This window comes from Elgaria multicarinata, chromosome 5, assembly GCF_023053635.1.
Source record: "Elgaria multicarinata webbii isolate HBS135686 ecotype San Diego chromosome 5, rElgMul1.1.pri, whole genome shotgun sequence".
Taxonomy (NCBI): Eukaryota; Metazoa; Chordata; class Lepidosauria; order Squamata; family Anguidae; genus Elgaria; species Elgaria multicarinata.
The window spans coordinates 34,267,425-34,293,468 of record NC_086175.1 but is presented as its reverse complement, the minus strand read 5'-3'; the positions used below and the strand labels follow the sequence as shown (position 1 = coordinate 34,293,468).

At 39.1% G+C, this 26,044-nt stretch overlaps 1 protein-coding gene across 2 annotated transcripts in view; it reads right to left on the bottom strand.

Annotated features, from left to right (window-relative positions):
• The window catches only part of PCCA (propionyl-CoA carboxylase subunit alpha), a 260,737-nt gene extending 235,858 nt beyond the window's left edge, over window positions 1-24,879 (bottom strand). The window contains exons 1-4 of one of the 2 annotated variants that reach the window (XM_063126107.1): window positions 24,755-24,879; window positions 13,623-13,706; window positions 12,227-12,274; window positions 12,065-12,133 (exon numbers count right to left, since the gene is read on the bottom strand). In XM_063126107.1, coding sequence (XP_062982177.1) covers window positions 12,065-12,133; window positions 12,227-12,274; window positions 13,623-13,706; window positions 24,755-24,847 — 294 coding nt within the window. In that variant the 5' untranslated portion in view covers window positions 24,848-24,879. Of the gene's footprint in view, window positions 1-12,064; window positions 12,134-12,226; window positions 12,275-13,622; window positions 13,707-16,660; window positions 16,708-24,754 lie in introns of those variants that run through there. The other variant, XM_063126108.1, reaches the window with a different exon arrangement.
• Window positions 24,880-26,044: the final 1,165 nt, after the last annotated feature.

Below are 26,044 nucleotides of genomic sequence, written 5' to 3'. Positions count from 1 at the left end.
ACATTGAAAAGGCTTCGACAAAACTCACTAGAAATTTCTGCATCATCATTCAGCAATAATTCCAGGGGTGATGTACATAAAAAGAAAATACATAAATAAATTAAAATATAAATAATGCAAGTCAAAAGTAATAACATAAAATGACTAAAAAGTAGCAAAATCTTAAATGCTGGATAAAAACAACCAGCAGAACTAAAATTGTATAAAAAAACTGGGAAAATTGCACCAAAAGAACAACAAAGTAGGTGCAAAGCAGATTTCTCTAGGAAAGCATTCCATAATTGAGGCACAACAACTGATAAGGCCCTCTTCCTAGTAGCCATCCATCTCACCTCAGACACTAGCCTCACCTGAAAAAGACACCTAAACCCAGAACTCTGGGTTGTTGAGGGAGAAGCAACCCATAGTTTTAACCCATGGTTTGTTGATGGGTTAAAACTCTGGGTTGTTTCTCCTTCCAAAACCACAATGCTGGGCTTGGACATCATGGAGCAAAACCCAGGAATGGGGCATTCATGGATAATACTAAGGCATAAATGCCAAGTTGCTGAGAGGCAGCAGGCTCACTCTCATGCAGTCCTGACTACTCATAGTTTTAAACAACCCATGGGTAGTCATTATGAATGAACCGGTCATTCAGAGACAGGCTGTCTTTCAAGTATCTCAATTAGGGGAGTTGTGCAGTAGAAAAATCTATTGCAGCAACATTTACATTGCCCCATTCTCCTAAAATCAGAAAAAACAGAACAACATATATGCATCGCATGGTTAGTTCAGAAGCCAGTAGGAGCATAGCCAAGGAAGAATTTCTGGACCCTGGATACGCTCAAAGTCCATGGCAAGTTTTTAATCAAATATCTAACAAGACAGAGATTATACATTACAGATGGTGTGTGTGTGTGTGTGTGTGTAAACAGAATTAAGGCTCATTGTGGCTCATTCCATCTCATGCATATTGCACTAAACCTTCATGTGATGTGCAAACAAGGCCAACTTCATCACATTCTCATCTTGAAATATTTCTATTTTGATTTATTATTGATTTGATTAGTACCCTGCCTTTCTACAAAAAAAATGGCACTCAAGGTTCTTTCACTCACTAGAATTATTGCTTATCAATGAATGATCTTAAAAAGTATACAGTACATTAGTGCTATAAAAGGAATTACTATGGCTATTATATTTAAACACATATTTAGGGGGTAGAGTACAAACTCAAAGGGGAGGGCTTTACCTGTATGTCAACAAGGTGATTCCAGAAACATAGACCTATTCATCCCCCCCCCCATATAAAATAAAAATGGGGTACATGAAGATGAAAGCTCTCAATTTTTCAGAGAAAGATTTTTGATTATTTCAAATATATGTAAATAAGATGGCATGCCTAAGTCTAGTCCAGACAGTACATTCTGCTTCCACTTCCATGTTCTAGCTCTTGCCAGAGCTGGTTGTCAAAACATTAGCTATTTAAGCTTCACTTTGAAAAACTGTAGCAGGAGCCAACAAACAGGACTTGGAAGGAACTAAAAGAGTTTCCACCAACAGCTGCTACGAAGGAGAAGTTGATAAGCATGCATAATCCAAAACACAACTATAAATTAAGAAGCCCCAAATTGATTTTATCAAATTTGTACCTCACTCTTCCTCCAAGGAACTCAGGGTGGTGTACATGGGATTTGTCCCATTCTACCTCAGAGACAACAAAGAATGTTAAACCAATTTTGTGGCTAAGCAGAAATTTCTTCACCTGGAAGGAAGAAATGATCAACTAAAAGCGGCATTCAACACAGCTCTGCTGAAGCTGACTTCATATCCTGCTTGCAGATACAAGATATGGTGCTGGATAAACATTGAGGAGATGAACTATATGTAGCTGTACTTTCAGCAGTGAATACCTGTCTGGTGAATGTGATGGAAATAGGCATAGCCCTAGTGGAATGTGAGAGCCACACAGGTGGCACCTTGTACCTCTTAACATTAAGAGATTTACATCCTGCTGATATGAGAGTATACTTTCATTTCATTAGTTCATCGTAATTGCTTTAGATTAGATTACTTTTTGGTTTCTACATTTTTTATAGATAAAATAAAAGATTGCAAGATCGACATATTGGCAGTGTCAGACCATGCCCCAGTATGTCTGGAATTGCAATTATCTGATACTCCTAGGGCCCCCCGGCCAGTGGTGCCTCAATGTTTCTCTTCTTAATTATAAGAAGTTTAAAACTCAGATGCTAGCTGAATTGAGTATTTTAAAACTAATGAGGGTACAGCTGGCTCATGTGCCATTGAAAGGAAGGCCAATAAAGCTTTTATCCGGGGCTGAGTCATTGCTGAATCATTGAATCGTGTATCTAGGTAAAAAGCTGGAATCTCTTATAACGCAGTTTGCCATCTCCCCCCACTGCAGAACTATTATCAAGAATTGCAGAATGATAAGCATGAATTGAGTAATATTCTTTCGCAGCAGGCGGAATTTGCTCTGACTTGCTTACAACAAGTATATTTGGAAAATGGTGAATTTCCTATTAAGATCATAAGAACATAAGAAGTGCCCTGATCCTGGATTAGGCCAAGGGTCCATCTAGTCCAGCACTCTGTTCACACAGTGGCCAACCAGCCACCGGCCAGGGACAAACAAGGCAGGACATGGTGCAACAGCACCCTCCCACCTATGTTCCCCATCTTAAACAGCAACACCAAAATGGAATTTCAGCATTAAAGATGAGAATAATAAAACATATACGTCTCCTATAGATATAAATTCACAATTTTTAATAGTAAGATATCAAAGCAAGAGAGTGATGCTTTTTTTCTAATATTAATCTTTCATGTTTGGATTCAGCACGACGACAGCTTCCTTTAATTCCTTTGGAAATCAAGAATGCAATTATGAATATGCATACTGGGAAATCACCCGGTCTGGATGGATTTCCAATTGAATGGTATAAAACATTCTCTAGCTTTTTAGCTCCAAAGCTCTATTGCCTTTATAATCATATTTTTTTAATCAGGCTCTCTTTCTTCATGGTTAAATGATGCTTATATTACCATGATTCATAAGACTGGCAAGGACCATATTGTGCTAACTATCAAAATATGGATATCAAAATATTAACAGCAATACTGGCCGATAGATTGTAACAAGTTATTGCAGCATTGGTTTGGCCAGACCAGGTGGAATTTATTTAAAATAAACAGGAAGCAGATAAACTCAGAATAGTTGCCGATCTGGTCACTTTAAATTCTGAAAGAACTAACCAGTCAGCCATCATTTCTTTAGGTGCATAAAATGCCTTTGGAAATTCATTGGATTTTTTTTTTTTTACTACTTTGACTAATTTTGGTTTTCCAATTGAATTTTTGTAATAGGCAAAAACATTATATGCAGAGTAAGGGCTAATGAGCTATTTTCAGCTTTTTTTCTACTGGGGTATCAGACAGCGATGTCCACTTTTCCCATTGATACTCAATTTATGCTTGAAAGCCCTGGCATGTGCCACTATGCAAAGCAGTTTTGTGCATGCTGACTTAGAATTTAAAATTATCCTGTATGCTGATGATCTTTTATTGTTTATCTCAATATTCCAGTTGTCGGTTCCGGCTCGGATGAAACCGTTTAATACTTTTGGTGATTTGTCTGGCTATTCAAAGTCGGAAATAATGCTGATTGGAGAGCGTATTAACTAACTGGCAGTTTCCTTGTTGCCCTGATTCCATTACTTATTTGGGAATAATCATGCCCAGAGACGTATCTCAAATTATTAAGTTAAATCTAAATACGTTGATTAATGATATTTCACAAGATATAGACAGATGGGCATCTTTAAAGTTAAGTCTATGGGATAAGGTTAATACACTCAAGTTGAATACCATACCTCAAATTGTTTACATTATACATGGAATCCCTTTACTTATACCTGGCAAATACTTTCAAAATCATAATACTTCGTTTCACAAATTCTTTTGGGTTCCTCTCCACCAAATATCTCTCTGAAAATGATGCAACTTCCAATTAAAGATGGTGGGCTTGGCTTTCTGGATCTTGCTACATACCATTGGGCTTACTTGCTGATCTGAACCAAGCTTTGTTCTTTTCCACTTAGATTAGATCTCCTGCGTTGGTCAGTTTTGGAATCATCCTGTCTGGAGCTTCTTTCCAAATGGAAGGCATTAAGTTCTCGGCATATTAAGGTAGACAGTGCTCCTCCCACAATTTTGGTGGTTAGAGATGAGTGACGTATAATGTCACGTCAATTATGTCATGCCATTTTCTCATGAATGACATGACATAATGGGGAAATGGGGAAATCAGGACTTAAAAATAGGAAAGAAAATGCTTTTATGGTGGACCAGGGCTGACAGAAGGTTTTTACCCTGGATCAATTACTGGGTGTAGATAATGAGTTTTTGTTTTTCAGCTTTGTGAGATAAATTTAAATGCCTGCCGCAGCTGAATAGAAATACTTGCAGTTGCAAGATTTGTTAGAATATAGATTTGGCACTCCAGCTTTTCCTGCTTCAGAATCTCTTTTGCTATTGGAAACACTTATTGAAGCTGACCAAGCAAATCGGCCCATGATTTATGTTTATAAATACTTATTATCAGTAAATAAATATGATACATGGGGGCTTCAGCAGGAATGGAACAGGGAATTGGAATGTCCTATTTTATCTAATCAAAGGACCACCATTTTGGCATCAGTATCTGATATGTCAATAGACCACTTCTGGTTACATCTTACTCAGCAAAAACATTTGTTTCGGTTCTATTGGACGCCACAGCGTCTCTTTTTTATATTTATTTATTTATTTATTACATTTTTATACCGCCCAATAGCCGAAGCTCTCTGGGCGGTTCACAAAAATTAAAACCACAGTAAAACACCCAACAGTTTAAAACACAATTACGAAATACAGTATAAAAAGCGCAACCAGGATAAAACCACACAGCAAAGTTGATATAAGATTAAAATACAGAGTTAAAACAGTAAAATTTAAATTTAAGTTAAAATTAAGTGTTAAAATACTGAGTGAATAAAAAGGTCTTCAGCTGGCGACGAAAGCAGTACAGTGTAGGCGCCAAGCGGACCTCTCTGGGGAGGTTTAAAAAAGGTTTTCTAAATCAGCTAATTGCTGGAGTATCATACACCTAATGCTTCCTTTGTTCATATGTTCTGGAAATGCCCATTAGTTGCCTCCTTTTGGGAGGAAATTCTGATACACATAAACTTTATATTAAAAAGCTCTTTAATATCTTCTGATATACATGTCATCTTAAATTATGTACCTGCTTCTTGGAAACTAACATAACATGAGCAAATGGATTTTTCATGACCTCTTGACTGCTAAAAGACTGATATTACAACATTGGAAAAATAAAAGCTCACTGCCTATAATGCAATGGATTGAAGACTTAACAGCAAGAGTGGTATACAGGCAACATTTACGAATGGACTTATATTTGGATATCTTGTCTGCCTTCACGGAAGTTTATGTGCAATTTATTCTACTTTCACTTCCTTTTTTTTCATTTAGAATGTTGTGATATTTCAAACCAAGGCTTTTGAAGTATGTACTTTCATTTGTCTTTTTTGTTTTGTTTTTTACTATTTTATTTTGTTAAAACTCATAATAAAAAATTGATTAAAAAAATTAAGAGATTGCCTTCATAAGCCACTAAGAATAACATTGTGTTGCGAAGTTGTTTCCTTTCATAGAGCCATTTTAAGCAACAAAGAGCAGATTTTTTTAAAAAAAGTCACATAGCAGGCCAGTGCACAACAAAGGCCCAAAGAGTACAGTTTAACACCACAATTCAGAGAAGACAGGCAGAAAACCACTTGTAAGATCACCCCTTTTGGGAAATATGAAACTGAAGCAACAACTTCAGGTTTCTAATAAGAATCTGGCAGTAGAATAACCTTATTGTTAAAGAACTGCAAATCAGGGTAGTCCCTGTGAAATAGCATGAATTTACTTACACAATAGGCTGAAATGAAGGCCGCTACAAGAATGACCTCATATAACAACCAACACAAGACGCAGGGACTCAAAAGGGTTTTTTTCCCCATTAGCCAATACTAACCTCAAGGGACCTTACCTTAAGAGGTAAGGTAGTATATTAGCCAATGCTCAAAGGAACTGCTTAACCATGGAATAAGTAAAGTTGGAGACTATCATTCTCAGAGAGAATCAGTAGTTTAAAATGTGTTCCAGTGGTGTGATATACCTCTGGAAAGCCCAGGTAGAGAACCTTTTTTAGTTTGGAAGCAGAAGATATGCATGTAAAGAGATTGTGAATATTTATTTATTTAAAATATTTCTTGGCCACCTTTCAAGGCAGAAGCCCTCCCAATATGGCTTACAGCAATAAAAAAAATAAGAACAATTAAAATATTAAAAACATAAAATACAGTAAAATAGCAATAAAAACAATAAAACCAACAAGAACAACAATGGCAATAACAGCAACAACAGTAGTCATATCAAGAGAAGGCCATGGTAAATAATATGTTTTCAAGGCCTTCTTAAAAGCCTGCAATGATGGTGCATGGCAGATCTCCAATGGCAACTTGTTGCAAAAGTGTGGGGCCACTGCAGAGAAGGCCCTCTTACGTGTGGGCAACCCCTCTTTCTGTTCTTAAAGTGCGGGCAGGCTAATACGGGTGAAGGCAATACTTTAAGTAACTTGGTCCCAAACCGCTTGCTCAAAACCAGCACTTTAAATTGGACTCTGAAACACACCAGTAACCAGTGCAGTTGGCCTCATATAGACGTTATGTGATCGCTTCGCCCCCACCAATACTTGACCAGCCGCATCCTGCACTAGTTGAAGTTTCATAACTGTCTTCAAATGCAACCCCACATAGAGAGCATTATAGTAGTCCAGCCTGGACGTCACTAGTGTATGGATAACTGAGGCAAGGTCCATTCCCTCCAGATTGGGCTGCAGCTGGCATACCAGTTCAACCTGGTAAAATGCACTCCTGGACATTGCAGCCACCTGGGCTTCTCCAGTTAGCTCAGCATCCAGGAGGACCCCCACACACTTGGTCTTTTAGGGGGAGTGTAATCCCATCTAAGACTAGATGAAAACCTCCATCCGAAATATTTGATTTCCAAAACCACAGTACCTCTATCTTGGAGTTGCACCTCAAGAATTAGGATGTATAGAGTAACTCTGAGCATAGATGATACATGTGGAGGATCCAACAATTGGGAGAACAGTTTGTCCTGATAGGGGAAGATGTGCATGTCCTCGGCAAGGAGGAATTTGAGATACCAGAGTTGGAGTGGCCTATTGAGAGTGATAAGAACGCATGTGGCCTAGTCATACTATCTTCCCAAATACATTTGGGATAAGAGGAAATAGAGGAAAGATGTAGCAAACTTAGGAAGCCTATGGAATAGCTAACCCATCCACCAGAGCAGGGGTCAGGAGTCTTTTTCTCCATGGCAGACTGCATTCCCACAAGGGTGTGTCAGGGGGCACATGCCAGCAGTGGGCAGGGTCAGAGCCAAAGGTGGGCATGGCCACCCCACAATCTCACATGCATATCTATCCATTCACACACAAGCATAGCCAATTCAATCACTTTCACAGGATCTCTGCAAAGGACTGCTACTGTTCATGGAAGAGGGAGGGAGGGGACAGTGTTCCTATTCTCCCAGAACTTTTCAGAAAATCTCATCTGTGATCTGGGCTCAAGTGCTTTTCCCGAACCCATAAAGAAGTGGGGGGGGGAGTGCTCTCCTATTTCAAATAAAGCTCACTGAGATGATTTATACAATACACAGCTGTCATTTCCACTTAATAAGGGCAAGCATCTATACACCTTTAGTTCTGGGTGATTCTTGATAATTTTTCTGAAGCAAATGCTATACACACACACAAAACACATTTGCTCCCTCCCTCTCCCTTCCCCCCCCCCCAAAATGGCTAACCGTATCAGATCATGCCTATATTATAAGGTAATTACTTTCACATGGAATTAAATACACACACACACACACACACCTAATTCCACACTGGACTTATATTGAACTGCACAACTATCCCTAGGTACAGAGAAGCCATATACCATCCTCTTCTGCTGTCCACTATTTATAAATTTCTTAATACAGATGGGTGCAAGTTAAACAAGTCCAACTAATTTAAGTGATTTCAGTGAGGAAAAAGCTAAGCAATAGGATGACTTCCAGTCCGACTATGTGATGGAGGTGTTCTCTAGAGAAGGTACGATCTGCAAATCCTACTTGGATTTTGATTGTTTAGAAGTTAGGTAACACCTGAAGTCTTCACTAGGATGACATATACTATATGGTTAGAATGAAATTTCTTTTACTCAACCAAATTCCTGTAATTACTTTCCCATGGGATTTTTCAAGTCATTTATACTTCATTACGGTCTAAGGTTATAGAGTCCCTGCTGTGTCAAAAATGCCAAATAAAATTATCCCTCATTCACTGCTTTATGTTATAACTTCTTTTGTTCTCATCCAATTAGTGTTAGCCTGTTCTTTATTTATCATTAAAAAATTAACAACATGTATGTAAGACATTAAAGAAATGTTAAATATCTATTGTACATAGGCCTGCTACCAAAGTTACACTCATGGCTGAGGAAGCACTTTTATCCTGAAGATGCTATTTTTAAAGAACACAAAAAAGGCTAAAGCATCTGCTTTTTTGCAGTGTACAAAAAGTGGAAAGTTTTAAGTGATTGAATTTAAGACCATTTTGCCAAGCTTTAAATACATTTTTAAAATCCAATCTAACCTTCATTTCCAGTTTAACAAAATCCGTACGTAATGCTAAAACAAATTCCAAAGAATCCTGGATTAGCATTCATGCACAGCATGATCAAGCACACTGCCCAACTACTGCCATTGGGTTCTTTCCACCAGTGACTGTCTTGGACGCCTAATAAATTTATGTTAGAGATGAGATTTGATCGAGCCTCCAGCTCACAGCAGAGCTTAAGATGCACTGTGACCAGTGACACATTGTAACACAATGCCCAGTAAAACTTGTTAAATCTGAGCAAATCCTCCACTGAAGAAGACAATCCAAACTTATTTCCAATTTGCGTATACCATATCTTTATTCTCCAGCACTACACTAGATAACTAATTCTATCTATTCTCGAGCACTTACACCTATGCATTAGTGCCAATCCAAACCAACATTTCTCAGAACAAAATTACATCCTCTGCAAAATAGGCTATATTGAGACATCAGAACCCCTACTGGTCAAGCTTCATTCTTGGATCTGACACCAGTTTTTCCAAGACAGAGGACTCCCAAAAATAAGGAAGACCTCAAGTATTACTTGCATCCCTGAACCTGTGCTTTGCAAATTGAATTGTCACAACTACACTAGACTACAATACACAAGCCACCAACCACTCATAGTCTTGCACATCTAGAAGAAATTCTGTGTAGTTGTCCAACTATTGTAAGTGTTATATACTGTCTTTAAAGGCTAGACAATCCTCCCGAGGCAGTTTACATATTAAAGTAATCATAAAACAAACAAACAAAAATGCAATCTACATTCACAATTCAACAATAAAAAAACAATAAAATAATTAAAAAGTTAAAAAACACAAATGTTTAATTTAAAAGCCTGGACCAACTTCAAATTACTCAGATAAAAGCAGATATGAATAACCACATCTAAAACACATTTTAAAAAAAGACAACAAGGAGGCCAAGTGAATTTTCCAAGAATTTTTTATTTTGTTTTAACAGTGAATGTACTTAAAATCAAGATACCTGTTAGCTTCTATTTCTCTTGATAGTTAATTACTTGTTCACAGGCAACCAGAGATGGGAATACTAAGAAAAATAACTCTCTTAACTACAGAACCAAGATTTTAAGCTAAGTGAGAATAGGATGGCTGAGTACCAGAAAAGGCTTCCATTTAAGGTGTAAAAGGCAAGTGCAGAAATAGTCCATTTCTTACAGAAGACAAAATGATCACATATCAACATGCCCACTAAATGTGGAAAGCTCCATACCACTTAGTGGTGGAAGAGTATATGCAACATCTGAAACTAGCAAGCTCTTTGAAGGAGTTAAGAAAGAAGCACGGCAATTACAAGACAAAGCCTACACTTACATGAAGTAAAAGTCACTTTGCTTTTTTTTTAAGCCAAGTTTTATTTGGTATGGATGTACATTATTGTGCAGTTATTATGTAGCACTGATTGCCAAGTAATGTTTTATCAGCTTTACTTTTTAATAACTTCCTTAAAGAATTCTCAGGTTACTGGTGATAAACTCTGGCAGAACAGTTTCTAAACTATGAACGGTCTTTTAGAATTGGGGTTATACAGATTGGATTGTTGAATATTTGGCATACAGTAAACATTTTTTCACTAGAACCGAAGCTGCATTTGTTCTTCTTTCATTCTGCTGTTCTTTCATTCTGCTGTGCTCAGAAACACAGTGGGGTGGGGTGTGGGTGTGGGTGGGTGGGTGGGTGTTGTGTATATTGTTTCTTCTAGGCCCGTTTAAACCTGATTCTTACATTACTACAATAGCACGGCTGCGGCTTCTCTGGGGCTAAATTCTATACCACTATGACAAACCTAATTCAAGGAATCACAAATAATTATGCCAGTGTGCCACACTTCTTCTGGGGCCAGTTGCCCTAGCATAACTTTCCATATATTCTGATCATCCCATGCAATTCTTTCATCTAAATGTTACCAAAGCAGTATCTAAGTCACCTCCAACAATATGATTGCGACACTGTTTCACTAATGTGTGATTCAAGCAATAGAAAGTGCAATTCTGTTTTCAAACATTTGTAAGATTAAATGTGAAACACAAGCAATGTTATCATTGTAATTAGTGATTGCAAAAGTGAACAATGAGATGGTATATGGAAAACCACAATCAGGAGAACACCGCAATAGTATCCTTCTCCTCCCTCCAGCACTCCCAAAGTAAGAGATTCTTAACAGGTTCTCAGATCTTTATGACAAAACACTACTAATGAAATACAACAGATCACATGAAAAAGCGAACACGGTGTTGATCACATTGTCTATTGGCATACATTCAAAGAGTTTTGTTAACTTCCCTAGTTCAGAAATTAAATCCCTGCAGCTTGACAAACTACCAAAGCATCATTCAGCACTAGTTGGTCTTTGGTTTCTTGGTAGACAGGATTCAACGAGAACTAAAATATATTTCACAGTCTGTTAAACATCCATGAAGATATAATTTCTTTAATTACTCATGCCCCAATTTGGATTAATAGTTGGTCTTAGGATAAACAAACTTGCTATCCAGTATAGTTATGTATAGTACTCCTGTGCATTCCTTGAGTACTGTTGATTTCCTAATATGTACCATGTTTCCTGGTGCATGAAACGCTGACTCTAAGCCAGAGCTTATTAACCTAACTCATGTGTCTGAAACAGTTTAATGAGAAATGTTTTCCTGAATGTCATTGACTCTTTTTGGGGAATTACACCTTATAAGAGATTCAAATCTATCTCTGTGTAGGGACATATTCCATATATAGATCTGTACAGAGGCCATGAAGAAACATGCAACTTCTATGGTACTAGTTGTTCAGTAAGCATTCTGGATCTAAATTTTAGCATGGGAAGAAAAAAAAACCTACTAATATTGCTATTAGCATGATAGAATATTCTACTTCCTTTCTATTGTTCCACTCAAGTTTTTAATCAAATGTACTTTTAAAAATGTATTTGATTTTACAAGAAGAGTTATCAAGTTATATTTTTAGTTTCATTTAGGAACACATCATTGTTGTTTTAAATGAATACTGTTGTTGTTTTTATACTGTTTTTATGTTTTTTTTAAAAAAATTGTATACTTTTAATGTCTATTTTAATTGTTGTGAACCGCCCAGAGAGCTTCGGCTGGGAGGCGGTATATAAATGTAATAAAAAATAATAATAATAATAATAAAAGATAATCTAATATTAAGTTTAAAGAACCACTACTTTAATGTTCTGATTTGATTAGCCAGTGATGGCAACTAGTAAGACATTTTACAAGACAAGAGAAGCACTTACCGCATTGGAATCAACATCACTGTGTATGGCAACTGTTTTAATTCCCATCTTCTTGCATGTTTTCATTACCTAGCAATGAGGAGGTGGGAGGAGGGAAAAGTGTTTAAAATAACAATAAAAGTGGAAAAATAGAAAAATAACAATTTTGAAAGTTATACTTACCCTACAAGCAATTTCTCCTCTGTTGGCAATAAGAAGCTTCTCAAAAGTCTGAAGGATATAATATAATATAAATATTTCAATATTTACACATACAGTTGTCCTCATCCAAAGAGCTGGAGGGCTTGACAAAAGAGCCAATAAACATATTAAAATGGATTTTATTCAGAAGTTGGCCACATACGTATAAAGTTCTTAAGCATATATAGCACTGTTAAAAGACTGGTAGCATGTTGCGGGCTTGTGCACTCTGTCCCAATAGCCCCTCCTGCCTTAAGCATGTTTAAGACATACATTGGCAACATCATACAGCCTAATGTGTAGACAAGGTGTTGGCAGATATGTGGGCACCCACATGCTCTCTCGATCCCTGTCCCACATGGCTAATTAAGGCTGCCCAACATGGCTTGGAGGGTTCAGGGTGTGGTTATTACCTTGTTGTGTCAGGGGTGGTGCCTGATGTTTTGAAGGATGTGCTCGCGCAACAACTCCTGAAGAGTGAACTCAAGGATTTGTGACAATTATTGCCCAGTTGTGAACATACTATTGTTTGGTTAAGGTGATTGAGAGCGTTGTAGTGGGACAACTTCAGGTATTCTTGGATAAAACTGATTATCTAGACTCTTTCCAGTCGGGGTTCAGGCCTGATTTTGGAACCAAATCAACCTTTGTAACCTAATTGGATGGCATTTATCGAGAGAGGGATAGAGGGAATGCAATCTTGCTCCTCTTACTCAATCATGCTATCCTTTTAGATCAGCTTCATGGGAAAGGTATCTGGCCACTGTATGGAATCAGACATAAGCAAACCAGAGTTAAGTTAAACAAACAATGGTTTAGTGTTATCTTCAAGCTAAATCACTGTGTTGATATCATAAGCTAATCAGTTGCTGAAGATGCAAGCAATGGGTTTGATCCAAAATGTCCATTATGCTCAGAAAAAACCCATCATCCACAAGTAATACTAAAACTGTGGATCCAGCCCAATGATACCAAAGTAACCAGCATCCCAATGTACATCCTCCCTAGAACCTCCTTGAACTCACCAGCTGGGCTTCTGGCATGGCCCAGCAGCACACAGTCTGCAGACCACAGCCAGATTTCAATGCTTGGATCTGGAAACAGGTGGCAGCACTGATCCAGTCAAAAGCCAAATCATTTTCCATGATGGGAATAATTTATTATTTATTTATTGCATTTTTATACTGCCCAATAGCTGAAGCTCTCCGGGCGGTTCATAAAAAGACACTCAGTCCCAAAATGCCAATACAAGAAAAGCATAAAATGTTTCATACACAGCTGGATCTTTGAATCAGCTTTTGCTACTGGTACTACAGTCTAACTCCTCACTGCTGGAAAGCATGAGTAAATCTGTTATTTTGTTAGCACAAAAACTTACCTTTTCATTTGGATCACACACTGTTGAGTGCAAACCACAAGAAGTTATAAGGCACCATCTCCATTTGGAAAGTTGTGTAAAACACTATAAAAGAAAGAAGACAATATGGATGATTTAGTCAATAATAGCAAATGTTTTGAAAAAGCTATTATTTTAACAATTGCAAGATGTAACAAATCTTTATAAAACAAAAATAAACTATATCCTAGAAGTGGGGTGGGAGGACAGTAAACAAAAGGTTTACAACTGTAATTTCGCAATGAAGAGTTATTTTAAAACAAAACAAAACAAAAACCTGAATGGCATTAAATTTAAAGAGCTTCTGCAGAAAGTTAGTGGAGTTTCTGATTAGGAACTATAAAATAGTTGCAAAAATATTTTAGTGCAAGATTCCCTAAAATGGTTATCAGTGCATATTTTTTGTGGCTTACAATGTAATTCTATACATATATAATCTAAAGTAAGTCTGATAGATTTCAATGGGGCATACTCCAAAGTAAGTGGGTAAAGGACTGCAGCCTTAATTTTAAATGGGTTTATCAACGCAAAAGCAATGTTGAATGATCACCATTCTAATGTGTCAACAAGTTGTGTTTAAAGCACCTTCCTACACACTCAGTCAGCTCGTCTCAGCGCTGGCTTGCAAAACTCTCTGGAATTACTATGTTCACAACAGAAGCACCAAATTCCAGATGTACACAGAAACACAACTGACTGGATACTGAATTCATGTTAGTAAAATCCCACTAATGACCAGGTTTCAAACACATCTGACCAAGCTCTAATTAGAGTCCAGATTCCTATTTATTTTCTCCTCCCACCCACCAATTGTCTCCCAGATGGTGACATTGTCATTTGTCAAATACAGATTTTCTTCCTTGCTGTATTGGCCTTATGCCCTAATAAAAAACTGTTTTTCTTTCCAAAGATAGCTAATTATTTTCATGAAAATATTATAAAAGGCTATTAAGTATTTGAAATTTATTAAAACACAAAATGCAGTCTTATATAAATGAATTCAACCATACAAATGTGTTTTTAATTAAATAATGAAATGAAGAATACTGTTAGGATAATATCACATATAATAGATACGACTGGTGAAATTAAAGAAGAAATAGTTTTAGGGTGCAATCCTATGTATGTTTATACAGAAAAAAAAGTCCTACAACTCCCAATATTCACTAGTCAGAATGGTGAGAGTTGTAGGACTTTTTCTGTCTAAACCTGCATGGGATCTCTCTAAGGGATCTCTCTAAGTCTTTTTAGATGCAGAGAAAGAGTTTGACAATATAGAATGGCCTTTCTTGTTTCAGGTTTTTGACATATTACAGGTCTGGAATTTACTACTTGGATGCAATTTATATGTGCAAAACTTTAGACTAAGATATATAAGTATACAACTGTCAAAAATACTGATGACTTACAAGTTTTAAATTATGATCCATTATATAAAGAATATATAGTTTTAATTGATCAATGGTCTAATTTGAAAATCTATATTTTAGGTAGAATCACAGCTGTAAAAATGTCTATTACGTAAACTGATTTTTTTACATCAGTTTATTCCAATTATAGTATCAAAGGTATACCTAAAAAATAAATGGCAGAATCTGATATCAATATAGTCAAGGATATAATAAATGCTGAAAGACAAAAATAAAAGTGGTAGTTTGATAGCATCAAATATTAAAAGAAAAATATTATGCAAGTTCTATTAATTTGCTAGTTGATTGGATAAAACGTCTATCTTCTACAATGTTCAGATTTGAGGAAGCTTGTATGAATGCACCATTACATAACTTTTTATGGGTAAATAATAACCAAATACTATTAAGTGTAAAAAGAAATTCTTCATATCAAACCTTTTCAGAATCTGGGACAAATTCCTGAACTTAATAATAATGGCTTTAAATTTTTTGATTGGAAAATAATAATTTATACAGATCTAATGGTAAACAATGGAGCATTGGATTATAAGGAAAAAGAACAGATGGGATACGGGAAATTTATTATGGTTTATTTTCAAGTCAGAGCTTTTTTAACAGAGATGAGAGAAATAGTTAATTAAGGAAAGTTACAGAATTTGAAAAGGAAATAATACAGGAAAACACTTATTTAAAATATTTAAAATTATTGTTAAAACTGAATGTGAAATAGAGCAGGAAACGAATATATCATAAAATGGGCACAGGATATAGGAGACAATATTTATATGAAAGCTTGGGAATATTTGAATTTGAGAAGAAATTATTTTTATGTAGCAATATTAGAGAAAACTGTTTCAAAATGATTAGATGGTATGTAACTCCTGTGACAATAAGCAAAATCAATAAGAATTACAACCCACAATGCTGGAAATGTTTTAAAAGTCAATATTATTTTTATCATATATGGATTTTCAGTGGTATTAGCAATTTAGCAAGCATCTACAGTAGTGTAAGATGAGCTTATTAAGTATTTTTAACACAAATCTTGAGCAGCATTTATTAGTTCTGGGCAATGCAAGGAGAACCCAAAAATTTTCCTATGGAAATTGTTTACTATTAAAGGAACCTATTCCCCTATATTTCCTAACAAGTAGCCATATCAGTCTATTCTGCAGAAAAAACAAAGGGTCTTGCGCCTTCATTTTGGCAGACTAAAGATTAAAACATTTTTATGGCATAAGCTATAAATGAGGAACCCGTGGTCCTCCAGACCACCATCCCTTACCACTGCCATGCTGGCTAGGGCTGATGGGAGTTGGAGTCCAACATCTGGACAGCCACAGATTCCGCATCCCTGGCATAAACTTTTGTGGGCTTAAATTTGTCCCCTTTATCAATTATTCCTATAAGAGTTCTGCCTCTGTAAGCCCGAGGAGAAATTAAAGCCTGGCATTTTAGTCATACAGCCATGAAGAACAATAGGTACAGATAAAATGGCATTTAGACAGAACCCTATTAAGCATTCCCCTTGCATTTTTTCCCAACTCCAATGTTTCACCTACTCTAAAATTCTTCAAAGAAAAAATATATATAAAATCACTTTCTCACCATGCCTGTGAAGGAGCTTGCATACTCTTTCTAGTGAAAAGGTTACAATGAATTTACCATATGATTAAATAATAAGACCAAAGGATGGTTTACACAAACAGGTAAAAAGAAGTAATCCTTTGAATGACACAGAAGAGCTGGAAGAATGAAAGAAAATATGCTGCTTTGATGACAGAAGTTAAAGCGTAAGCCACGGTAGGGCACTCTTCTGCTGCTAGATATGAGGACTAGCATGACAATTTAGTGTTTAGACACAGAGGCTGTATGGATTTCTATTTCTATAAAGAAAAGGCAGGTAAAATTCTAAGCATTCAAAGTGAAAACTGAATTAGTAAGCCACCAATCCTTATCACCGCTCCAAGCCCATTTCTGAAGTTTTTAGCTTGAACATTTTAAACATCTCTATATATGCTATTTAATTTGATTTTATATTTCTATCCAGCAATGATAAATGACCGATGAATTGGGATTATTGATCCTCTCTCATTTGTATCAATGAGCTATACAGGGCAATGAAATCCTGCCCCAGACCACCAGAAATCATACTCAATTTATCTCTGGCTTTAGAAAAATTATCAGTTATTACCCACATACCTTACAGCTGTACACAGTATTCTAAGTGTGGTGGCACCATCGATTTGTATAAGGACAGTACGATACTGGCAGTTTTATTCTCAATTCCTTTTCTTATAATGCCTAACATGGAGTTTGCCTTCTTTACAGCGGCCACACACTGGGTGGACATTTTCATTGAGCTGTCCAACACAATCCCAAGATCTCTTTCTTGTTTGGTCACCACCAGCTCAGATTCCCACTAGGTTATACTTGAAGTTGGGGTTTTTTGCCCATTTCAGAGAAGGCTTTCTCTTTTGTACATGATAAACGTACTTCTCTTACAGAAGAAATACAGAAAAGGGCCAACTCTGGTGATCTTGAGGCATGTTGATATGGGAGGAGGCCCTCTTTCAGATATTTGGCCCACAAGACTGTTTGTGTCTATGGTCAGGTATATTCAGGGGAAGAGAGGGTGCTTATTACATGCTGGCTCTAAAGATCACTTGAGGCTCACTATAATATGCTTACTAGGGACTTCCAGGGTAAAGGGCTGGTTCACAAGTCATGACAAGCCACCTTGAAAATAAGCCACAGTGAGTTGGTTGGTTGCTCATTAACCCACATTACTCCTGACAGATGATCGGGCACTCTACAGCTTGCTGTGACTTGTTTCCCCTTTAATCCTCCTGGCACATATTCCCTGCCAACTACACATATCCCATGGACCTTTGTGGCACAACTCCTTATCCCTACAGAGAGAACCATTTCCAGCTTCCCACCCTGCTCCGATCACTACCCCTTTTCTGCACATTTTTTTTTCCTATTTGCAGCTTTTAAAAAAAATAAATTTGTTGTTTTGGAAGTACACAAAAAGGTTCATTGTTTTTCTGTAGTTTGCAAGTATGCAACTGCACACACTTGCCTGTCCTCTATTTACTTTCTTCCGCACTACAGATCAATATCCCCTCTGTACTTGTAGAAAGCCCACTTGTCAGTTCAAGACATATGGATGAAATTGACACTTGCCAGTTTCCACGGGGACTTTGGAGCATCCCATGAACTCCAAGAGCAGCAGCTGAAGAGGACAGAGCTATTGGGGTGGGTAGGTGCAATTACAAGTTTCAGTTCAAGATGTAATACAATAAGAAGATGAAACTGACAAATGGGATTTCAACAGGTACAGAGGAGATGTTGATCTGTACTACTGAAAACGTAAATAGCAGACAAGCAAATGCGCATAATTGTGCACTTGCAAATGACAGGGGGTGGGAAGAAACTAAGGTATTTGCATATTTCTGAAGCACCAAAAACGTTTTTTTTTTTAAAGGTTGCAAATGAGTTAGACATTCCAAAGTGTCACTTCTACATCAGTGACAGGGCAGACAGCACCGATAAGGGTGGAAGGAGACAGCAGCAGCGGCATGGCAAAGAGTGTTTTTTGCCGCTTTTGCCAGATGGCTTTGTAACTGCTTGGGACAAGCCAACCTACTAAATACACATGTCATGAAAAGCCACCCCGAACAACCCAGCAACAAGCCATGGGTTCTCAGACTGGCTTGTGCATGGTTAACAAACTACAATGAAACCTCTGTGAAAAGTTCAGATGTCGCAATAAGCCACACTGACACAATCAAGGTTCACGACCCACCACGGCTTGTCATGTTGGGCAAGCCAAGTAAAAATCTCTTGCTGGGACTTAAGAATCCAGTGTTATAATAGGTGAATCAGTAATAGCAGGTGAATCATCAGGTATCCAGAGCACATCATTGTCCAGTTTTCTTGGATAAGTTTCAGTTGGCACAGCTCAAGGATGTTGACAAGGTGTTTGGACAGGTTCACACAACCACTTCCTTATTGGATCCTTACCCCTCTTGGCTTATAAAACCTAGCAGGGAGGGAACAGCTGACTGGACCAGGGATGTGATCAATGTTTCCTTGAGAGAAGGAGTGGTCCCGGGCTGCCTGAAAGAGGTCCTTGAGTGTGTGGTGACAACCAGTTCCAGATGTTCTTGGATGAGACTGATTATCTGGATCCATTCCAGTCATAGTTCAGGCTGGGTTTTGTCAAAGAAACAGTTTGGTCACCCTGTATAATGACCTATATCGGGGGAAAGCCAGGGGGAGTGTGACTTTATTGATTCTCCTTGATCTTTTATCTGTTTTCAACACCATCAATCGTGTTATCTTTCTGAGATGACTGATTGTCTGAGTTGGGAGTGGGAGGTATTGCACTGCAGTGGTTTCACTCTACTTGGATGGTCAGCTCCAGAAGGTGGTGCGCTTGGAGAATATTGCTCAGCTACATGGACTCTCCAGAATGGGGTTCCACAGGGGTCAGTTTTGTCCCCCATGCTATTTAACATCAACATGAAATTGTTGAGTGTGGTCATCTGAAGTCTTGGAGTGCATTGCCATCAATATGCTGATAACAGCTTTATTTCTCCTTTTCATCTTATTATGTAAGGCTGTGGATGTTCTAGATCACTAACTGGCTGTGACAACGGACAGGATGAGGGCAATAAATTGAAGCTCAATCCAATACAGAGATGCTGTCAGTGACTGGTTACTCTGACCAGATGGAAGATGCTCAACCTGTTCTGGATGCATTGTACTCCCCTTGAAGGAGAAGGTTTGTAACTTGGAGAGTTCTCCTGGAGCCATCTTTGTCACTTTGAGGCTCAGGTAGCCTCAGTAGTATGGAGTGCCTTCTACCAAATTCAGTCGGCGGTCCAGCTATGCTGCTATCTGGACAGCGATTACCTGGCTTCAGTTGTCCATGTTCTGGTAACCTCCAAACTAGATCGATGTAATGCGCTCTATGTGGTGCTGCCTTTGAAGATGGTTCAAAAGCTGCAAGTTGTGCAAAATGCTATGGTCAGTTTGATAATAGGGGCAAGAAGGCCCAAACATATAACCCCAATTATGGCCAGCTGTACTGCCTGCCTGTATGTTTCAGAGCCTGATTCAAGGGGCTGGTTTTGACCTATAAAGCTTTACATGGCTTGGGAACACAATACCTGATGGAACATTTCTCTAAAAGTGGTATCAAAGGAGAGGGCCTTCTCAGTAGTTCTCCCCCCACCCCCAATTATGGAATGATCTCCCCAGTGAGGCCTACCTGGCACCGATATTTTTATCTTTCCAGTGCCAGGTTAAGACCTTCTCCACTTGGTAGCATAAGATTTTATATCTCTGATTGTTAAAATTATTTAGGTGTGTGTGTGTGTGTGTGTGTTGTCTGTTTATAGGTTTGTACATAAATGGTTTTTATTTTATGTATAATACTATATTTTAAAGGTTTTTTTAATCTTTGTTAACTACTCAGAGAGCTTTGACTATTGGGCGGTATAGAAATGTAACAAATAAAATGAAATGTGGGGTTTTAAATGCAAGTGCCAGTAACATGGCTCTACCTAAGCAAACCAGCCAGAGTTCTAGCAGCTGAATTCTGTACTAGTTGGAGCTTCTGAATTGCCTTGAAGGAATCTCCCACATAATAACACATTACAGTAAAATAATCCAACTTGAAGGTTACAAAACCATGGATCACTGTAGCCAGGCTATCCTATTCAGAAAAGGCTGCAGCTGATGAATCAGCCAAAGCTGGTAAAAGGTGCTCCAACCTACCAGGGGCACTTGGGCCTCAAGTGACAGTTGGATCTAAAAGTAGTCCCAAGTTTCACATTTCCTCTTCAGGCCTCCATACCAACATGGTCTTCAAAGTGGACTGCGGCATATGAAACAGGAAATTAAATGGTAGAGCCAATGTGGCACTCAAATTGCATCAAAGCCAACCAGATGCTGCACGTATCATTTCTAAAGGAGTATGTCATGGCAGCGTCAGTGATGAACCAATCTTTCTCCTATCATAACATCTACAATCCTGCAGAACTGTGTTACATATGGATGATGGTAACCAAATAGAGATTCATGAAGATAATATTGGCATAGTAATGGACATCAAGCCTTGCAACCAGGAAGGGAAAGGTAGCAAGTCTGCACTTTAGCTTGCATTTCTATCAGACATAACATGTTTTCTTTTTAAGTGCTTTACCCCCTTTGCTGTCGCTTTTTTTTTCTAGGAAGAAAGATTTAACCCTTGACTCTAGAAATATATTTTGCCAGCTTGCCTTTCTATAGCCAAAAAACTTCCCATACAACAATCAAAAGAAAGGTACATACCTAACAGATCTGAGACTTTATGCAAGGCGTTTAACTTATAAAGTTTAAATATACTTAATTCTCAAATTACAACAGCTGTTTATATTAGCAGGCACATACATCTGCGCAGGATTTGGTTTAACCTAAAAAAAACTTAAATATTTGGTCATCTGAGTAGTTTTTTTCTCCCAAAAGGATGGAAGCCTGTGCAAGAATCTTATTAACATTCTAATGACCCTGTACAGACTTCTCTCACTATAATATAAACAACTCAAATTACCAAAGCAGTTCTTCCAATCTTTTTTCCAGATCTTTTCAGCCAGTTTGAAATTTTGGTTATCCAGGGGCTCTTTTCTCCCTCAAGACTCTGATTATTCCATGATAATGTAAACAAGTAAAAAGTCAAGGTGGATTTGCGCATTCACTTTCACAATAGTCCTCAGGTTTTCCTAGGTCCCAGTTTTCCATTTCCTCCATGCTTACTGAGCATTTTCAATCCATATTGGGTTGGATCCAGATTTACGTTAGATCAATTATGGTGACAGAAGTAGACTTCCCCATCCCCTCCTTCCCATGGCAGTTGTGAGAGAATGGTGAATGAGGTGACCTATGGTGTGTGGGGGATCCCCCCAAAATCAGGTGGAGACCCCTTCCTTCCACTGAAGGCAGATCTTGCATTCAGTCCATTATAATGTAAATCAGGGGTAAACAGAAGGTAAATTGGCATCTACTAGTAGATTTGAGATCATTTAACAACATAAACAACAAAAGGGATGCAGTCCTATACTAACTCACTTAACCCATGGGCAAAATAAATAGTTCTGGGCCTCAATGTTGCCCAGCTGTAAAATGGGACTTTTTCTGCCTAAACATACATAGTTGAAGGACTTTTCTGTCCAGACATGGATAGCATTATGCCCTTAGAGTACAACTCAAGAATCACATGATTGCCCCTCACAATCCTATATATATATATATATATATATATATATATATAAAATTCAGCCATCTGCTTTATAAGACTCTTTAAATGAATTCTGTATGGCATCAGAATAAACATGTATATCTGACATTGAACACTGAGCCTAGCTCAGTGTTCTTCACTGTAAAGCCCAAGGACCACTTATGGATCCCAATCACCTCAAGTCCAGCTCTCCCTCTCATTCACTCTCTGCCTCTCTTCGCAGTAGCTCCTCACCCTCAGCAGAGGCTCTCTCTCTTTGCCTTGTTGTTTGCTTTAGCAGTGGACTGGCTATGACTTGGACTACTGGAGGAGGCCTCAGGAATGGGGAGTCAGGGGACCTGCCACTCCTCACCTGTAAGGTGGCAGGGTGGGGTGGGGAGAACACAAGAGCAATCAGCCAATTAGATGTGCTGAAGTAGGAACTCTGGAGAAAAAGAGCAACATAACTGGCTAGCTGCAAGTGGTGGATTGCACAGATGCTGGAAGGGTAAAAGACACTGAAGAGCACAGAGACAGAGAGAGCAATGTAGACCTGAGCTGACAGCTTTTGCAGCACTGCATAGAGCACTCTCTGTAACAAGGGAAATATCTATTTTAATCTAAGGACCAAGTGAGCCTGTCGGAATTTGTCTGCCCAGTGACTGATTAATGAGGCCATCCTTGTATGACATTTAGGGCAAAGAGAAGCCTGAAAAGGCCTCCATCCGAATCGGATAGACAATGTCACACACCCACAGCCCAGACACACTCACACTCACAGCCCAGAGAAGTTTGAAGGAGAGAGACACCCCCACCCTCACTTCCTGGAAAAAGTCCCCAAGACTCCTCAATGGTGCAACCTGGAGCCAAAGTGACTCCTGCTTGAAAAATAGTAAAGATCACTGGCCTACCATGTTTGCCTTCCATCTACTTTTAAGCTCAACATATAACATAATGCCAGAACTGCAGAAGCCCCATGTCAGGTCAAAAATTCAGGGTCTGAGTAAACACACTGGAGTTCTTATTTCCTCTCTATATAGCTGATTTAAAAGGCAACTACAAAAATACTCAATTATTATCTTGTCATTTTTAATTCCAGCTTTCTGAAGGATGGTGCAACAAGTATCTATGGGTAATTGATAATTCACATTTTAACTTCATGAAGCAAAGAAAATAAAGTGAATTATAGCAATTACATCACTGAGGTAATATAGTAATCAAGTTGATTGATATCACTTTCAGTCTAGGTTAGTCAGAAAGACTTCATCACAACACAGATTGTGATGATTAATTGGATTTTAGAACAGCAAAAGACAAGGAATAAAAAATGGGAGAAGTCATTATTTTGGATTAAAAATGAGGCTCACAGTTGTAAGCAAGTGATGATACCTGCCAATCTGTTCACATTAAGTGCTACACAAAACTGGCCATTAGCCACCTCTACACAAGCTCTTCTATCAGAAAACAGAGTAAGAGAGACAGAAAGCATGCATATTAGACTTCAAAGTGTGACCTCCCACAACTGTACATACACTAGTACTCTATGTCACTTTTATAGATTCATTCATATACAAAGTTAATGCAAATAGTAACAGCATTGCTTGTAGTAACAGTACATACATTGTTAAATAAACATACTTACAACTAAACCATACTGGAGAAGCAAACTTGCACTATGGTGGAGATTTGAAGTTTCATAAGTACACCTAGGCTATTCTGCAGTTTTCTCTCTCTCATACATACACACATTCACATACACTACTCTTAAGCAAGATTCTCTCTACATGAATTGCCATGCATTACAAGAGCATCACAAGAGCTCTTCTCTCACGTGCCATAACTGGACGCAGCTCTCAAATGCCATGGGGGAGGAGCAGCTATGGACGTTTAGTTCCTTGGGTCAAACATTCATCCTATTGACACGTGTGTCCCCGTCCCCGTCCCCCCCCCCCCCTGACGCAAGTTATTCAGTGCACACACACACCATTTCAGCAACTGGCAGCATTACACCTGACCGGCACAAGTCACTGACACGGTTCTGTCTTGCACACTCACAGCTCTCCACGCTGATGCGAGACAAGAGCTCCAAATCTGAAGGCAAGCTGCATGCAGACAGACACAGGAGCAGACACTCGTACCATCTGCTGCACTTCACATGCACATAACGCCCCCCCCCCAAAAAGCATTCAGACTCGGTTCAGTCACGTGAATTGTATGTGAGGAGGTGATAAGGCCGAACAATGCTAGTTCTCTGACACAAAAGACAGACCAGGGCAGGAGGAGCCTCTCCCAGCCGACACGCCGCTCGCTGGTTGTGGAGTCCTTCATGCGCTCCAGGAAGAGAATACCTGCTCCCACGTTACTCCAGCGAGTGCTGCTGCGTCCACCAAGCCGACCACCCCCCTGCCTGAAGACCCTCTACGGCGGCGCCTCACCGTTCGTGCCACGAACAACCGCTCCAGAAATCTGTGCTGCCGCTGCTGCCAAGTCCCCGCCCGGCACAGAGAAGCTGCCGCTGCCGCCATCATTCTCGGCTCCGCCGCCTCAGCCGCCAAGCTCTCGTCGGCGGACTAGGCCGCCCTTTCACCTCACGTCGTCTCGGCCAATCAAAGCCCGCTACTTCCCGGTTACAGACGCGCACGCCCCCTTGCCGCCTTCTGCCTGAGCTCGCGCTTCTCTTTGGAGAGGCGGACCAGGGTTTCTCCCGCCCCGGAGAAACAGGAATAGAGGAAACTGGCAGAGGCTTATGCCCGGGAGCAGGCCGGAGGGGGTCCTTCAGCTGACGGTGGGTGGGCCGGTGAACGCGCAGTCGGTGCGGCCCTCCGTCCTTGCACGGTTCAGTCCACCTGTAATCGTTTGCACAACCAATTAGGAGTAAGCCGTATGGAACGTTAGGACTCCCAAGTACGGTGCATAGGATAGGGTTGCAGGGTTGCAGGGTTGCTGGAGCTGGGGGATGCTGGGATTTGTAGTCCTATATACCTGGAGGGCATCAGGCTCGGGGGGGGGGGGGCGGCGGAGGTTGTACTGGAGCAAGGGCGTTTAGACAGAAAAAGGTCCTACAACTCGGAATGCTGGGAGTCGATGGACTTTTTTCTGTCTAAACATGCATAGGATTGCATCCACAAACACATTGGAGGCACTGGCATATACTTCTGAAGAAGCTGGTTAGGATGGCTCTACAAGGTCTCTTTTTGCATCCTCCCAGACCCTATCTATACAACAACGGGATTGCTCCTCATTGAATATTAACCCGAATTTGCTTAGATTTAAATCTACGCAAAGAGCATCAAACTGCAGCAGTTATTAATGCGCACATACGAGGCTACGGAATGCTAAACCTTTATCTGCAGAAATCCGCAGATTCATATAAGAGGAGACCTGAGTGGGGAAAGGAACGAGGCAGCAGACGACAATGTGAGTGGGGACTGTATACATCTCCTCCCTCTTGCTGCCCGTTTCCCCCTCTTTGTTTTAATTTTAAAAGCTCCATCTGCGGACCTCCGCATATTAATATAATTAAACATGAAAATGGCAGAAAGGAACGAGGCAGCCAGAGGACGCAATAGGTGGGAAGGCGGAAAGTCAGTTCATCACTTTGTCCTGGCCTCAAAGTTACGCCCACATTTCAATATGCGATTTAACTCCCCCAAGGACACATAACTATGCATCCAGAGTACTTCCATAGATGATCTACTGAAGCCTATAAGGTGATTACTTAACTA